Raw genomic sequence first — 17,851 nt, forward strand, 5'->3', positions numbered from 1 at the left:
CCCACGTGTCTGGAATATCAACAAGCAAAGAAAATAGAAAGTAGTGTGAAATTGTGAAAACCTTTGACAAAATTTAGTTCAAGGCTTAAAAAAACCCTGCCAAACAGAGCTCAATAGTTAACAAATACAACAAAGGCAATAAACACTTTCATCAATACCGAAATTAGCTTTTTTATATGAAAATATCTTTGTCCCATTTCAATCAGTAAAATTTACAAAGATAAATAAGAACTTTAGAAAAGTTTAGAAAAGTCTATTTACACTCAAACCCACTTAGATTAACACTACCTTGGATAGAAGGAGGAAGAGAAATAACACACGTGAAAAAAAAATCACAACAGTCAATAGATAAAACCATCCCCAACACACACATGTTCCTCGACCAGTGGAGCACCTCACCACAGGTATTGTTTGTGTCATCAGTCAGACAACCGAAAGATTTTCTCTGTCAATCAGCTTCCAAATGTTGCTACTCAGTCATTCGTTGCCATGCCCCGCTGCTGATTCCCTTCTCCTCGACATCTTCAGTCTGCAGGAAGTTCAAGGGAAACCTCTTCACCCACAGAGTGGTGACTGGAACCTATCCCACAGGGAGAGCGAGAGATGAACAACAGGGGAGGGTTTAAAAGGACTGTTGTGGAACTGAATCACTGGCAGGGTCCAGCCGGCCTGAGTTGACTCTCTACTGTACACTAAATGTGTTATAAATTCACTAAGTACCATAGAGAGTGTTTAAAATAGGACTGATTTATTGGTCTCTTATCCAGAATATTAAACTCCAGTCCCATTAAAGGTCAATGTGCAGCAGAAGAAACTCCTCCCATGCCCAGTGACCAGGGTGCAGAACTGGGTGTGGTGAGCAGCAGCAATAATTGCAGAGTTCAGCACTGACAGTCACGCTCGAAATTGCATTCAGCAATGGTGATGGATAAATATGCAGCATGCAGCTTATTGAAAATTTCTCCCAGTGTGACCCTGGTATTGTATTACAAGGTTAGATGACTGAGTCAATCCCTTCCCACAGTCTGAGCAGGAGAACGACCTTTCCCCAGAGTGAACTCGCTGATGTTCCTTCAGATTAGATGACTGAGTGAATCCATTCCCACAGTCTGAGGAGGTAAACGGACTGTCCCCATGGTGGACTTGCTGATGTACCTTAAGTTGAGATGACAAAGTGAATCCTTTCCCACAGTCTGAGCAGGTTAATGGCCACACCCTAGTGTGAACTGACTGGTGTGTTTGTAGCCCGGATGACTGAGTGAATCCTTTCCCACAAACTGAGCAGGTGAACGGCCTCTCTCCAGTGTGAACACTCTGATGTACCTTCAGTTTAGATGACTGAATGAACCTCTTCCCACAGTCTGAGCAGGTGAACGGCCTCTCTCCAGTGTGAACTCTCTGATGATCCTTCAGATTAGATGACTTAGTGAATCCCTTCCCACAGTCTGAGCAGGTGAATGGCCTCTCTCCAGTGTGAACTGACTGGTGTGTCAGTAGGGAAGATGACAGAATGAATCCCTTCCCACACACTAAGCAGGTGAATGGCCTTTCCCCAGTGTGAACTCGCTGATGTACCTTCAGATGAGATGACTGAGTGAATCCCTTCCCGCAGTCTGAGCAGGTGAATGGCCTCTCTCCAGTGTGAACTCGCTGATGTACCTTCAGTTCAGATGACGATCTGAATCCCTGCCCACAGTCTGCACAGGTGAATGGCCACTCCCCAGTGTGAACTGACTTGTGTACCAGTAGGTCGGATGACCGAGTGAATCCCCTCCCGCAGTCTGAGCAAGTGAACAACCTCTCTCCAGTGTGAACTTGCTGATGTACCTTCAGTTGAGATGACCAAGTGAATCCCTTCCCACAGTCTGAGCATGTGAATGGTCGCTCCCTGGTGTGAACTCGCGGGTGAGCCATTAGGTCAGATGACTGAGCGAATTCTTCCCCAGAAATTCAGCAGATGAACAGCCTCTGCCCAGTGTGATCTGACTGGTGTGTCGACAGGTGGGAAGACCGACTGAATCCCTTCTCACACACAGAAGAGGTGAATGGCCTTGTCCCAGTGCAAACTTGCTTATGTACCTTCAGTTGAAATGACTGACTGAATTGATTCCCACTGTCTGAGCAAGATGAACGGGTTCCCCCCCGTGTAAAATGACGAGCATGTCAGTCGGTCAGATGATTGAGTGAATCCCTCCCCACATCTGAGCAGGAAGGATGATTGAGTGAATCCCTTGCTCCACTTCATAAATATCTGGACAGAGACAGCAAAACTGGCGTGTTGGGTTCAAGATTCCCATAGACAAATTCCTTGTCGTGTTTAACCTGTAAAAAGATTTACAAAATCCATCAGTGGGTGAAGGACAACATTTCAGATGAGATCACTTGAGTTGTCAAGGTGTGATCTGACATCACACTGTTACAGTGAAGTTCAACCCAAGTTGGAGACAGAAATCATCTTCTAACTGCGCACAGTGCTGGTATCTGGAATGACCATCAAATTCTCTGATGGTCTTCCTATCTCTATAAGAATGGGGCATTTCTGTCATCTCCAATCTGTGACCTGGCTCAGTTTGACTCTCTCCATTGGTATTATTCCCTGTTCTCAGTGAGCTTCATGGGTGTCTGGCCCCACAGTAATTGAAACACTCTCACACAAATAGCTGGCAGTGCATTCCACACACCCACCACTCTCTGTGTAAAAAAACTTACCACTGACATCCCCTTGGTATCTATTTCCAAGCAGCTTACAACTATGCCCCCTCGTGTTAGCCATTTCAGCCCTGGGGAAAAACCTCTAGCTATCCACACGATCAATGCCCCTTATCATCTTATACACCTGAAAAAGGCTCTAAACATAAACAAGGAAATTATACATTGCTTTGAGGATTTGTTAGAAGTATACAAAATTATGAGGGTATAGATAGGGTAAATGCAAGCAGGCTTTTTCCACTGAGGTTGGGTGGGATGACAACCAGAGGTCATGGGTAAGTGGGAAAGGTGAAAATTTAACGGGAACATGTGGAAAAGCTCTTTGTTGAAATGGTCGTGAGAGTGTGGAATGAGATGCCAGCACAAGTGGTGAATATGAGCTCGGTTTCACCATTTAAAAGAAGTTTGATAGGTACCTGGATGGTGGGGGTATGGAGGGCGATGGTCCCGGTGCAGGTAGTTGCATTAGACAGCTTAAATGTTTTTTCGGCATTGACTAACAGTCTTAGGCATTTAGAGGAACAAAATATCCAGGGCATCAATATCTCTTGAAAACCAAGGTTCCCTGCGCCAGTTACCTTTCAACTTTTAATTTGGCAGGCCCATACAAATGCTACACCCTCAAAATTTCACTTCTGAAGTCCTCCCAAATACCAAGTATTCCTTGGCCAAAAAACAGCCTATCCCAAACCACACTTGTCAGATCCTTTGATACCATCCAATTTAGAATCTCAACCTGTGATCCAGACCTCTCTTTTTCCATATTTGCTTTGAATCTCATGGCATTATGATCAATAATTTCTGTCACCAGCCCTGGATCATTTCCTAACAGCTTATTGCACATTTCTACATCGAGAATTCTACAAACTGATTAAGGGCACATTTGACAAACTCAAAACCATCTAGTCCTTTTACAGTATGGGAGTCCCAGTCAAAATATAGAAAGTTAAAATAACTTACTGAATCAACCTTTGTTTCTTGGCATGGTCTGCGAACTCTCTACAAATTTGTTCCTTTCAATCCCTCAGACTGTTGGGTGCAACCAAATCCCAATGATGGCTACAATATCATAATTCCCTGTCCTGAGCTCATCTGGCTTTCCTATGATGCTTCTTGCATTATGATATATTCAGCTCAGCACATTCATCGCACCATGCTCAGCCATTTGATTGCTGACCCTGTCTGAGGTCTGAACAACATCTGACTGGTGTCAAGAAAACAACCTCTCCCTCATTGTCACAAAAACAAAGGAGCTGATTGTGGATGACAGGAGGACTGGAGACAGGGTAACTCTTACTGACATCAATGGATCTGGGGTTGAGAGGGTGAACAGCTTTAAATTCCTCGGCATAAACATCACCGAGGATCTCACATGGCTGTGTTTTGAAAAGAGCACAGCAACACCTCTTTCACATCAGATGGTTGAAGAAGTCTGGGATTGGGCCCCAAATCCTGAGAACCTTCTAAAGGGATACAGTTGAGAGCATCCTGACTGGCTGCATCACTGCCTGGTATGGGAACTGGACTTCCCTTAATCGTAGGACCCTGCAGAGAGTGGTGCGGACAGCCCAGCGAATCTGTAAATGTGAACTTCCCACTATTCAGAACTTTTACAGAGACAGGGGTGTAAAAAGGGCCCGAAGGATATTGGGGACCCAATTCACCACAACCACAAACTGTTCCTGCTGCTACCATCCAGGAAACAGTACCACAGCAAAAGGACCAACAAGCTCCGGGACATCATCTTCCACCAGGCCATCAGTCTGATTAATTCATGCTGATACAATTGCATTTCTATGTTATATTGAATGTCCTATGAAAAAACTATTTATTATAAATGACTCTAAATTACACATTTAGACGGAGACATAACGTAAAGATTTCTACTCATCATGTATATGAAGGATGTATGTAATAAAGTCAATTGAATTCACCCTCTCCACTATCTGTTCTGTCATTCTGGCTCCCATTCCTCCTACAACTATTTTAACCACATCACCCCTCCTCCCCCCCACTAACACTAGCAAGGCTAACCACTAGGGTATTAGTCCCCTCTCGTTCTGTTCCCCTAACTAACGAATCCGCTGTCCTCTCTTTGAATTTTTTCTGCCAGGTAATCTCCCCAAAAGCTTCAAAAGTGGTCTACCTGTTGTTGTGTGGGATAGCAACAAGAGTACTCTGCAATGGCTATTTAACCTCATTCCGCTTCCTGACTCTCACCCAGTTTCCTGTGTCCTGCACCTTGGGTGCAACTCACCTCTCTTCATGTCATATTTATCACCCCCTCCAACTCCTGGATGATCTGGAATTCATTCATTTCAAGTTCCAACTCCTTAAAGTACAGGGTTACAAGCTGCAGCTGGATGAACTTCTTGTAGGTGAGGGCATCAGGGCCACTGGAGGTTTCCCCACCTTCCCACCAATGTCCCCTCTAATTTTTTAATGACAAGCGTATACATAAATCTTGTACCGTGCATTTTTTTACCCAGTGACAACATGTGCAGTGAATTTTATATAGAGAGGTATTCATTTTAACAGCTGGCAAATCACTGTCGATAGGAACTTTGATCTCCTCTGGGTTCGATCGAGTTCATCTGCACTCTCACACAAACTATGTAGCAGGCCTGTAACCGGTGATGAAGTATTTTCTCACCAGAGCTTTTGCACATTGTCCATCTGTGGTTTGCTTGCTAAATTACACTTTAAAAAGTCAGATTTCCAAATATCATTCCACTTCTTCCCACTTGTGAATTCTCCAGCAACTTTTGTATCACCACAATACACACAGGTAACACTAGTTTCTGTATTGGACATAAATATTTTCCCTGAATCCTCCTGAGGAATTGAGGATATATTAAAAAATCATTTCGAACCAATGTAACCTCTGGCTAAAAGAATAATTGGGACTGAACAGGAATGTTGAACTGAAGTAAACTCTGTCATCAGCAGTTAGCTATGACAGGCTCATTACCAGTTCTCTGCAGCTTGCAGAGAGACAGACTGAGAGCTGATAACATTATACATTGTACCTTCGTTAGTTGATAACATTATACATTGTACCCTCGTTTGAGTAAAGGGAGGAGGACTCACTGATAAGGACAGGAATGAACATCTGTCTGTAATTAAGTCAGGGCCTTACAAAGGGAACAACGGATAAGGACTGGATGGTACATCCTTCTGTAACTAAAACCTTATGAGCTCTCTTATCTAATTAATTAAGTTTTGCACCAACAGACATGGTGGCTGTACCAGTTCAAATAACATCTACCAACAGTAAGGTATGGGGCTTACTATGTATAAATATATGGCTGTAACCTGACTAACTCATTCCTCTTGTCAGTTGGTGGCAGTGCTTACCTGCCTTCCCTTTGACAACTGGGTCTCAAACTCCTGCAGCAGAATACACAATAAACTGTGGTGATGATAAGAAGCTGGTCTCTCAAGTTTTATTCAGATTTAACTTCAACATTCAGCGTCACAAACAGGATCCCAATATCGGGAGTGCCAAGCAGACTGTGGTGGGATATTACCTCATGAGAAAAAGCAGTAAATTTGATATGGAAAAAGAACTGTGGAAAGAAGTGGAAGTTGTTGAAAAGGGAATGGAAGGAAAAGGCAGATGTAAAGAGGAACAGTATATTATTAGCAAGTTGGAGGAATAATGCATGTGACAAACGGACAAAGGTATGTACTGCAGAAGGAATGCCAAAGGTTGGGAGAGGCTAAAACCGGAGTGTGAATGGTGGATGGGCGTTGAAAATGAGAGCAGGAAAAACAACGTAAGCAAACCAAGGCTGGCTTACATAGGAGGGAAGGGCAGGAACGTCAGTCTAAAGTTCTAACTGATAGGGAAACAAGGGATCCCGAACACATGTCTGGCATACCGACCCGTGCACCCGTGCTCCCGAACCCCAATTCTCCCAGTACTCAGATACGGTGGCGGCTCAGGTAAAACAGCGGCATCAGGGGAGGGGAGGTCCCTATACCCTGAGATCCAGAAAGGGAATACCGAGGATTATACTGAGACAGGGAGGGAAGAATTCAATAAAACCCCAGAGTTAATGGCTCCACAAAGACAATTGCCGACCCGAATGATGCCCAGTCCACGAGCAGGAGGAGGGACAGCCCTCAGTGATTCCTGTGTATGCACCCTGGAAGCCTTAAGAAATGATAATGATCATGAATCAGGCCCCACATAGAAAAGAAAGACCAGCACAGTTTGCTCAGTATGTCCGCAGTACTATACAAGTGTTCAATGTGACCCCGCAAGATTTATTCAGTCTCTGCTGCATGATTCTCTCAGCTGATGAGGGGCGGAAATAGAAGGCAGAATTGAGATACCAAACCTATCAGGAGTTACAGGCGGGAAACCATAATGAGAATGAACAGACAGACCAGATAATTCAAGCATTGGAAAGGGCTCTCCACCAACCTGTAGATATCACTAAGGTACTTTAATAAAAACCTAAGCCTGGGGAATCGGGACCAAACTATTGGGAGCAATTTGTGGCCTGCTACAGCACTTTCGCAGGAGACCAAGCCTTTAATGATGGGAACATAATTGTACACACCTGGGAAAGGAGGGAATGGTTGGTAACCTGAAACCCGTACACACATCAGACAGCTTTTTGCCAAAAAAATTCTCTCACCTCAGTTTTAAAGGGAAACATCTTTACTCTGAGACTGTGCTGTCAGATTAATATCTAATGGAAACATCCTCTCCATGTCCACTGTATCCAGGCTTTTCAGCAGTCGGTAGGTTTACTTAACCATACATCCCCCCAGCACCCCCACCGTCCCTCTGAACTCCATTGAGCACAGGCCCAGAACCATCAAATGCTCCTCATACTGTGACGGGGGTCCTGAATTACCCCTATGAACTGTGCTTTTGAAAAGAGAGATAGAGGGGTATTCAACACCAGACACCTTGTTAAAAGAGAGAGAAAGAAGGAGAGAGAGAGACAAAGACTGCTTTGAGATGATGTTATGGTTTTTCAGCAGCATGTTTACACTTTTGCAGGGACACTCTCAGCTTCTGTATTCTTACAGAGAGAAGGGAGGAGCTACTTGATAGGCAGTTGGTATTCAGTGCGGTGAGATAAATAGAAGGTCAGATGATAGACCTACAGACACAATGGTTTTGGACACTGAATGAGCTTTGTTGTGCCCATAGAAAAGGTGGGTTTTGGAGAATCGATCAGCGGCTCTTGCAGTGTGAAAAGGGTGTGACCGGTGGGGAGCTATTTGTGTGTCCAACCCTCGCGTGGGTTGATAATTCCACCACATAAGAACGGCCCCCTTTGTTGTGGTCACAGTCAGTGACTTCAAAAGGATTTCAGAAGACAACGGGAAGATCAACAGCATCAGCTCACCTGAAGACTCAAATCTCTTCCTCTCTCTCTCTCCATCACTACTCAACTCAATACCACGAACTGAACTGAACTTTACTCATCATTGTAAGATGATCTATTTACCCCTAGACTTGAAGAAGCTTGGTTTTTATATATTCCTATATATATATATTCATTGCTAACCTGTTTGACATAGCTGCATTTATATTACTGTATTGTGTAGTTATTAATAAATAATATTAGTTAATAGCAATACTGGACTTCAAAGTGTTTTCCATTTCTGCTGGATCTTTAACCCATCACGGGGTACGTGACAATACATAAAGCCGATCATTCCTGAGATTATTCTTGTAAACCTTGTCAGCAACAACTGTACTAAACACATTTCCAGGAATAACAGACAAGTTGGTACCAGGGAAAAGTTGTGCTTTCTTTACTGTTCTATTATGTCAAAATGAGCCATTTCCATTCCCAGCTTAAAACAGGTTCATTTCAGGAAATATAAACCAGTGAGTTTCATAAAAAAACTGGAATTACCAGAAACACTCAGCAGGTAAGGAACAGCTGTGGGGAGAGGAACAAACTTAATGATTCAGGTTAATAACGTTTTATCAGAATGGCCTCACACATTTTCAGTTTTTAGTGCAGATCTCCTGCATCTTGGGTTTATGTTTTATTTCCACTGCCTGATAGACAGGTGACAGTGAGGGGCAATTTCCAAACACAGTTTGAACACTGGTCTATTTTATTTCTACTGATGCAAACACAGAGCAGCCACTACCTGTGAGGATGGAGTGAGAACGCATCCTCTCCTCAGGTTACAAGCAACACACATAAAAGTTGCTGGTGAACGCAACAGGTCAGGCAGCATCTCTAGGAAGAGGTACAGTCGACGTTTCGGGCCGAGACCCTTGTCCTAACTGTACCTCTTTCTAGAGATGCTGCCTGACCTGCTGTGTTCACCAGCAACTTTTATGTGTGTTGCTTGAATTCCAGCATCTGCAGATTTCCTCGAGTCTCTCCTCAGATCAGCAGTCATTGTTTCCAAAGGAACTCCAGAAACAAAGATCTGATCCCAGAACTCAGCGCCTCATAAACCCGGGCAGCTCGACCCCGGGTCCATTTTACTTGGATCAAAAACTGTGATGCACCAGGACCCAGCCTCACAGAGTCAACAGCTGAATCTGCCACTCACACACCACCCCCACGGCTGGCACACCACGTGATCCTACGTCACAAAGCGGAGGGCGGGGCAGATCTGCGGTAAACAGCCTCACGTGACCGGCTGACGGGACTCCCATTTCAATTCTGTGGAAATAGACAGCCTGGGCTCCTGGTTTGGATCGTTCAACGCAGATTAAGTAAAGTCGACACATTTCTGACGAGCCCAAATAACTGGGTACTAAATGAGTAACTGGCCCTCAGTTCGGGGATCACGGCCCACATCAGATCTCCTTGCTCGGGATCGGGCTCAATACTCACCGATGGGAAAGTGAAAACTTCGGCCCGCAAACAGCGATCCCGACCTTTCCCGATCCCGCTGCCGCAAATGAATCGGCTTCAGCACTGAGCGGACAGGAAAACACCACCCATCTGGATGCAGTGAGCATGCGCGGCGTCAGTGTTACATCATCCGGAGGGCGGGGCCTCGGAAACATACGCGCAGATGCTGCCCATCCGCGGTCAAATGGAAGGGGGCAAATGGGATCACGTGACCGGTGGGGTTTCCCACCACAGGCAGAGACTCCAGTTGCCCGCCACTCTGCCTAAGAGGGTTGTACTTCGGTATTAGATACACGGAATACCAGTTTCTATTGAGTATATTGTTTATGGGAGCCGCTTTCTGTGTTAAAATAGCTGCTGAGTTTTCTATACACACAAAAAAAACTGAGGTGTGGACATGGAAGCGGTGCTTGCGGAAACTTTTAATGGTGCCCTGATTACCCATAAAGCCGGGAGTTGGAAATTTAGCCGTCGCTGAAGCACCGATCAAATGCGCAGGCGTCAGGATTGCGCTTTTCCCGAATATCACGCATGCGCACAATACGCAAAGGCCTCCGGAGGATCGGCAAGAGGTGAGAGAGAATCTCCGGGCGGGATTTTAATACCGACTTCAGGACAATTGATGTGAGATGCAGATACCGTGACCCGCAATCCCGGGACAGTCCTGCTCTCTTCCCTCTCTCTCAGCCCCACGCTCCGTACACGGGCCCCGGGGAGCTTCCGGCTGATGAGGGAATGGGAACCGATAGATCTCTCAGACAGAGCTGAGCTTCAGCTGTCTAAGTGCAAGGATTGGGAACTCGGAGAAAGGGAACAAAATATTTTACATCAGCTGTTGAGAAAATCACCTTTGTTCTACTTCCAATCACAAACAAGAGAAAATCTGCAGATGCTGAAAATCCAAACAACACACACAAATTGTTGGAGGAACTCAGCATTAGTACTCTTTTCCATAGATGCTGCCTGCCCTGCTGAGTTCATCCAGCATTTTGTGTGTTTTGCTTGTTCTACCTCCTCTTGTTCTGGACTTTTCCACCCGTGAGAACATGTTTTGACCCACTCTGTCTGGGTACATAATGATATCAAACACCTTTGCACTGGGCAACAAGTAGCTTTCACATCACAAATGTGCCAGACTCCAATGGGACAGACTACTGCCTTCCCTTCATATTCATTGACATTGCCATCAATGAGTTTACCACTGTCAGTCACCTGGGGGAGGGTTCAGGGGAAATATTTATATACAAAACAGAAACTGGTGTTACCTGTGTGTATTGTGGTGATGCAAAAGTTGCTGGAGAATTTGCAAGTGGGAAGAAGTGGAGCGATATTTGAAAAAAAAATGACTTTTTATAGCATCAGTTAGCAAGCAAATCACGTATGGACGGTGTTCAAATGCTCTGTTGAGAAAATTCTTCATTACCCACTACAGACCTGCTACGTAGGTTGTGTGAGAGTGCAGATGAAATCAATCAAACCCAGAGCAGATAAAAATGATTATTGACCATGATTTGCTAGCTGTTAAAATGAGAACCTCCATATATAACATTCAGTCTGCACATGTTGTGTCACCAGTTTAAGGAGTTGGAGCTGGGAATGAATCAATTCTGCATTAATCAGCAGTCGGAGGGGTGATTGATATGACACTGAACAGAGGTGAGTTACACCCAAGGTGTAGGACACATGAAACTGGGTGAGAGTCAGGAAGGGGAATGAGGTTAAGTAGCCATCGCAGAGTACAGTACTCTTGTGGCCATCCCCCACAACAACAGGTAGACCATAGAAAGGGTGCAGAGGAAATTTACAAGGACTTTGTGTCGATTAGGGAGCATGGTTTATGAGAATAAGTTGAGTGATCTTGGCCTTTTATCCTTGGAGCGACGGAGGATGAGAGGTGACCTGATAGAGGTGTACGAGATAATGAGAGGCATTGATCATGTGGATAGTCCGATGCTTTTTCCCAGTGCTGAAATGGCAAGCACGAGAGGGCATAGTTCTAAGGTGCTTGGAAGTGGGTATAGAGGAGACGTCAGGGGTAAGTTTTTTTTAAGCAGAGAGTGGTGAGTGCATGGAATGGGCTGCTGGCGGTGGTGGTGGAGGCAGAAACAATAGGGTCTTTTAAGAGACTCCTGGATGGGTACATGGAGCTTAGAAAAATAGAGGGCTATGGGTAAGCCCAGGTAGTCCTAAGCCAGGGTCATGATCGGCACAGCTTTGTGGGCAGAAGGGCCTGTATTGTGCTGTAGGTTTTCTGTGGTCTATATTCTACCACTTCAGAAACTGTTGGAGGAGGTGGGGGGGGGGGGTGGTTATCTGGCAGAGGAAAGTCACCAGAACTAGAAGGGGACTAATGTCGTAGTGGTAAGGCTTGCTGGTGCTAGTGTGGTGGAGGCAGGCTGGGTTAAACTGAAGCTGTAGTGGGAATGGGAGCCAGAATGACAGAACAGATAGTGGAGAGGGTGAATTGAATTGAATTGACTTTATTACTTCCATCCTTCACATACATGAGGAGTAAAAATCTTTATGTCACATCTCCGTCTGAATGTGCAACATGCAATTTTTAGTAAGTTATAATAGAACACGACAGTCACTATAACTTAGAAATGCAATTGTATCAGCATGAATTAAGCAGTCTGATGGCCTGGTGGAAGAAGCTGTCCCGGATCCTGTTGGTTCTGGCTTTAATGCTGCGGTACTGTTCCCCAGATGGTAGCAGCTGGAACAGTTTGTGGTTGGGGTGACTCGGGTCCCCAATGATCCTTCGGGCCCTTTTTACACTCCTGTCTTTGTAAATGTCCTGAATCATGGGAAGTTCACAACTGCAGATGTGCTGGGCTGTACACACCACTCTACAAAGTCTGTGATTGAGGGAAGTACAGTTCCCATGCCAGGCAGTGATGCAGCCAGTCAGGATGCTCTCAGTTGTGTCCCTGCAGAAAGTTCTTTGGATTTGGGGCTGCATTTCAAACTTCTTACAACTGTCTGAGGGGAAAGAGGCACTGTTGTACAGACCACATGAGATCCTCTGTGATGTGTCTGACGAGGAACTTAAAGCTGTTCACCCTCTCAACCCCAGATCCATTGGTGCAAATATGGGTTAGCCTGTCTCCATTCTTCCTGTAGTCCACAATCAGCTCCTTTGTTTTTGTGACAATGAGAGAGAGGTTGTTTTCTTGACACCAGAGACCTCAGGGCATGGAATGTGATATTGTAGCTATTACTGGGACTTGTTTGCACCCAACAATCTGAGGAATTCAGAGAAATAAATTTGTGGAGAGATCACAGACTATGCCAAGAAACAATGCTTCATATAGTGAACGATTTTAAATTCCCAAAGATTACTGGGGCTCCCATATATAAAAGGACTGGATGGGTAGAGTTTGTCAAATGTGCCCGAAGTCAGCACGTAGAACTCCCGACATAGAAGTGTGCAATAAGCTATTAGAAAATAATCCAGGGCTAGTAACAGAAATTAGTGTATCGGAACACTTTGTATGTAGTGATCATAATGTCAGGAGATTCCAAGTTAATATAGAAAAAGTGAGGACTGAACCATGGGTTCAATTCTCAATTGGAGAAAGGTCAATTTTGATGGTATCAGAAAGGATCTGACAAGTGTGGATTGGCACAGGCTGTTTTCTGGCAAAGGAGTACTTGGTAAGTGGGAGGCCTTCAGAAGTGAAATTTTGAGGGTGTAGAGTTTGTATGTGCCTGTCAAAGTAAAAGTTGAAAGTTAACTGGTGCAGGGAACCTTGGTTTTCAAGGGATATCGAGGCCCCGGATATTTTGTTCCTCTAAATGCCTCAGACTGTTGGGTGCGACCAAGATTCATTAATGACTACAATAATCATAATTTCATGCCCTGAGCTCATCTGATGTTTTTTTTTAGTTGTCGTCAGTTGCTTTCTAAAAGCTTCCTAATACTTTTTGTTCTTTTGTTTGCCGTCTCTTTGGTTCTTATGTTGGCTTAGGCTTCTCTTTTCAGCCATGGTTGTGTCCTCCTGCCTTTCTAATGCTTCCACTTCTTTGGGATGTGTCCATCACTCACCTCCCGAATTACTCCCAGAAACTCCAGCCATTGTTGCTCTGTTGTCATTCCTGCCAGTCTCCCCTGACAATCAAATTTGCCCAGCTTCTCTGTCATAGAGACATGGAGAAGGTCAGTACAGAATGTTCGAGTGGATTTCTCCTTTTCCTGAATCTATAACAGCTCCTGCTTCCCTGAGGATGTCTCTTCCAAGGATCGTGCCCTCATTATTTGGACATACCCAAAAATACACTGGAAGCTGTACTCCCCCGATTTCTAGTATTTGCATCTCGCTTCTTTCTGCTTTTACTGTTTTCCCTCCTACACCCCTGATATAACTGGCCTGTCCGGTCGTTGGTAAGGGCAAGTCTGTTATCGATACAGATGCCCCTGTGTCCACTAACATATTGCATTGCCGTCCCCCTAACAATGCCGTTATGTACATCCGTGAGTCACCAGCACTGGCCGTGAAGCCTGCTGCCACATCCTTCTCTGCCTTAAGAAGGTCAGTACAGAAACATGCCCACTCTGGACGATCAGAATGGTAATCTATGTGAGGAGACAAAATAGATGGGGGAGATTTAATTTTTTTTTTTTTTTTTTTTTTTTTTTTTTGCATCTCTATTTTTCAGGAGTTGGACACAGAGTCTATAGAAGTGAGGCAAAGCAGCATCAACTTCATGGACCCTGTACAGATTACAGAGGTGGGGGTGTTTGCTGTCTTAAGGCACATTAGCGTGGATAAATTCCCAGGGCCTGACAAGTTGTTCCCTGGGACTCTGCGGAAGACAAGTGCAGAAATCGTCAGGGCCCAAGCACAGTGTGATGTCAGATCACATCTTGGTGACTAAAGTGATCTCATCTGAAATGTTGTCCTTCACCCACTGATGTATTTTGTATATCTTTTCACAGGTTAAGAACGACAAGGAATTTGTCTCCCAGAATCTCAGAGACAACACGCCAGTTTTGTCCTTCCTGTCCATTAGGAAGTGGATCAAGGGATTCACTCAATCATCCTTCCTGCTCACACTATTGGAATGGATTCACTCAGTCATCTCAACTGAAATTCCATCAGCAATTCCACACTGGGACAAGGCCACTCACTGTTCTGTATGTGGGAAGGGAATTAGTCAGTCATCCTACCTGCGGACACACCAGTCAGTTCACACTGGGCAGAGGCTGGCCACCTGCTGAATTTGTGGGGAAGGATTCAGTCGGTCATCTGACCTAATGGCTCACCAGTCAGTTCACACCGGGGAATGGCCATTCACCTGCTCGGACTGTGGGAAGGGATTCGCTCGCTCATCAAACCTACTAGCACACCAAACAGTTCACACTGGGGAGAGGCCGTTCACCTGCTCAGAATGTGGGAAGGGATTCGCTCGCTCATCCAACCTGGCAGTTCACACAAGGGAGAGGCCGTTTACCTGCTCAGACTGTGGGAAAGGAATTATTCTGTCATCTCAACTGAAGGTACATCAGCGAGTTCACACTGGGGAGAGGCCGTTCACCTGCTCAGAATGTGGGAAGGGATTCGCTCGCTCATCCAACCTGGCAGTTCACACAAGGGAGAGGCCGTTTACCTGCTCAGACTGTGGGAAAGGAATTATTCTGTCATCTCAACTGAAGGTACATCAGCGAGTTCACACTGGGGAGAGACCGTTCACCTGCTCAGACTGTGGAAAGGGATTCATTCTGTCATCTCAACTGAAGGTACATCGGCAAATTCACACGGGGAGAGACTGTTCACCTGCTCAGACTGTGGGAAGGGATTCACTCGGTCATCCCACCTACAGGCACACCAGTCAGTTCACACTGGGAAATGGCCGTACACCTGCTCAGACTGTGGGAAAGGATTCACTAGGTCATCTGGCCTAAAGACACACCAATCAGTTCACACTGGAGTGTGGCCATTCACCTGCTCAGAATGTGGGAAGGGATTCTCTCAATCATCCAACCTTCTGGCTCACCAGTCAGTTCACACCAGGGAGAGGCCGTTTACCTGCTCAGACTGTGGGATGGGATTCACTTCGTCATCTCACCTACTAAGACACCAGTCAGTTCATACTGGGGAGTGGCTGTTCACCTGCTCAGACTGTGGGAAGGGATTCACTTTGTCATCTCACCTGCTGACACATCAGTCAGTTCACACTGCGGGAGAGGTTGTTCACCTGCTCAGATTGTGGGAAGAGATTCACTCAGTTATCCAGCCTACAGACATACCAATCAGCCCACACAAGGAAGTGGCTGTTCAACTGCCCAGACTGTGGGAAAGGATTCAATCACTCATCCACTCTCCAGAGACACCAGTCAGTCCACACTGGAGTATGGCCATTCACCTGCTCAGACTGTGGGAAAGGATTCACTCGGTCATTTCAACTGAAGGTACATCAGAGAGTTCACACTGGGGAGAAGCTGTTCACCTGTTCGTTGTGTGGGAAGGGATTCACTCGGTCATCCGACCTACTGGCACACCAGTGAGTACACATTGGAAAGAGGCCGTTCACCTGCTTGAACTGAAGGAAGGGATTCACCCAGCTATTTGGTCTAGGAGACACCAGTGAGTTCACACAGCAGAGATGCTGTTTACCTGCTGTGAATGTGGAAGGGGTTCAGTCACGTACGTAACCTTATGACATACTACTGGAGTCAGAAAAGTTTTAAGTTTAAAACTATGTTGAACTCTGCAATTTTTCCCACTGCTCATCCAGTCCTGCACCCTGGTCACTGGGCATGGGAGGAGTTTCTTCTGCTGCACATTCACCTTTAATGGGACTGGAGTTTAATATTCTGGATCTGGGACAAATGAATCAGTTTTGTTTTAAACTCTTTCTCTGGTAATATATAATTTAGAAATCTTATCTGACTGTTGAGTGATTTTTTTTTAATGTCGTTTATAGCTCTTCCTCCTTCTGTCCTCAGTAGTGTTAATCTAAGTGTGTTTGAGTGTAAATAGTCTTTTCTGAATTTGTCATTTCAGTTCTTATTTTTCTTTGTAAAGTTTCCAGATCGGAACCAAGATATTTTGCCAAGGAATACGTTAATATTGGAATAGTGAAAGAGTTTATTGCCTTTGTTGTATTTGCTATACCATGGAAATATGTTTGGCAAATGTTCTTAAGCCTTGAAGTCAATTTTGTCATATGTTTTCTCTTTTTCACACTACTTTCTATTTTCTCTGCTTATTGATATTCCAGGTACCTGGGTATCAAGAGTTCTGATGAAGGAAGGGTCTTGGCCCAAAATGTTGATTCCCAACCATAGATGCTGCCTAACCTGCTGATCTCCCCCAGCACATTGTGTGTGTTGCTCTAGATTCCCAGTATCTGCAGGGTCTCTTGTGTCCCATATACTTGTATGTTTCTTGAATAGGACACACAGGGAGGCAGAGAAGGTTGTATGGTTCTGTTGGTAAAAAATAAAATCAAATCATTAGAAAGAGGTAGCATAGAGTTGGAAAGTGTTGTGTCATTGTGGGTAGAACAAAGGAATAGCAAGAGTGAAAAGACACCAATGGGAGTTTTACAGAGACCCAAAACAGTAGTATGTATATCTTCCACAAATCACAATGGGACAAGGAAAATGCATGCCAAAACAGCAATATTACAGCATTCTTGGCAGATAGTCATGCAAATATATTGGGAATATCAGGGAGGTGCTGGATCCCAAGAGGAGGTTTCCTAGAATGCCCACAAGATGGCTTTTTAGAGCAGCTCCTGGTTGAGCCCAGTTGGGGATCAGCTATTCTCGATTGGGTGTTGTGCAACGAACCGGAATTAATTAGAGAACTTACAGCGAAAGAACCAAGAGGGGGAAGTGATCTTAATATAATGGAATTCACCCTGAAATGCGAGAAGGAGAAGCTAACGTGAAATGTGTCAATGTAACCATAGAATAAAGAGAATTACAGAGGCATGAGAGAAGAATTGGTCTGAATTGGTAAGTAAAGAATACTGGAATGGATGACAACAGAACGGCAGGAATTTCTGTAAGTAATTTGGAGGCACAGGATATAAGTACCAAAGAGGAAAAAGTATTCTGTGCCGTGTAGCTACTGTATAATATGGAACTACTTTATGTTGTAGCAACACGTTGTTGCGTGTGCTATTAGGTGCGTATTGATCTGTACATGTGTGCCGAGTTCAGTTGTTGCCAGTAAAGAACCATGGGCTGAAAAATGGCAGATGGAGTTTAATACTGACAAGTGTGAGGTATTGCACGTTGGAAAGACAAACCAAGGTAGAACATACAGGGTTAATGG

General features: G+C 44.8%; 3 protein-coding genes across 18 annotated transcripts in view; 1 reads left to right on the forward strand and 2 right to left on the reverse strand.

Moving 5' to 3' along the window:
* Positions 1 to 125: 125 nt before the first annotated feature.
* On the reverse strand, positions 126 to 9,662 carry LOC140206929 (uncharacterized). Its single transcript, XM_072275224.1, has 2 exons — positions 9,543 to 9,662; positions 126 to 2,322 (listed from the first exon to the last, which is right to left on the reverse strand). Exon 2 carries the CDS (start codon positions 1,912 to 1,914, stop codon positions 949 to 951), a length of 966 nt encoding a protein of 321 aa, XP_072131325.1. The 5' UTR covers positions 1,915 to 2,322; positions 9,543 to 9,662; the 3' UTR covers positions 126 to 948.
* A 414-nt stretch (positions 9,663 to 10,076) lies between these two features.
* Positions 10,077 to 16,529, forward strand: LOC140206930 (uncharacterized). The gene is made up of 2 exons (XM_072275225.1): positions 10,077 to 10,135; positions 14,503 to 16,529. Exon 2 carries the CDS (start codon positions 14,821 to 14,823, stop codon positions 15,466 to 15,468), a length of 648 nt encoding a protein of 215 aa, XP_072131326.1. The 5' UTR covers positions 10,077 to 10,135; positions 14,503 to 14,820; the 3' UTR covers positions 15,469 to 16,529.
* The window catches only part of LOC140206924 (NACHT, LRR and PYD domains-containing protein 3-like), a 54,652-nt gene continuing 48,828 nt past the window's right edge, over positions 12,028 to 17,851 (reverse strand). For 9 of the 16 annotated variants that reach the window (XM_072275219.1, XM_072275215.1, XM_072275207.1 and 6 more), the window contains 2 exons: positions 16,792 to 16,995; positions 12,028 to 14,139 (listed from right to left, as the gene is read on the reverse strand). The gene's annotated coding sequence lies outside the window, so the exon portion shown is untranslated. The remainder of the gene's footprint in view (positions 14,140 to 16,791; positions 16,996 to 17,851) is intronic. The other 7 variants (XM_072275213.1, XM_072275211.1, XM_072275208.1 and 4 more) reach the window with 7 other exon arrangements.

This window comes from Mobula birostris, chromosome 13 (genome assembly GCF_030028105.1).
Source record: "Mobula birostris isolate sMobBir1 chromosome 13, sMobBir1.hap1, whole genome shotgun sequence".
NCBI classification, from domain to species: domain Eukaryota; kingdom Metazoa; phylum Chordata; class Chondrichthyes; order Myliobatiformes; family Myliobatidae; genus Mobula; species Mobula birostris.

Bases quoted from the DNA above. Each gene is read 5' to 3' on its own strand.
- LOC140206929 (XM_072275224.1), bottom strand. From the start codon at position 1,914: ATGGCTCACCCGCGAGTTCACACCAGGGAGCGACCATTCACATGCTCA.
- LOC140206930 (XM_072275225.1), top strand. From the start codon at position 14,821: ATGGCTCACCAGTCAGTTCACACCGGGGAATGGCCATTCACCTGCTCG.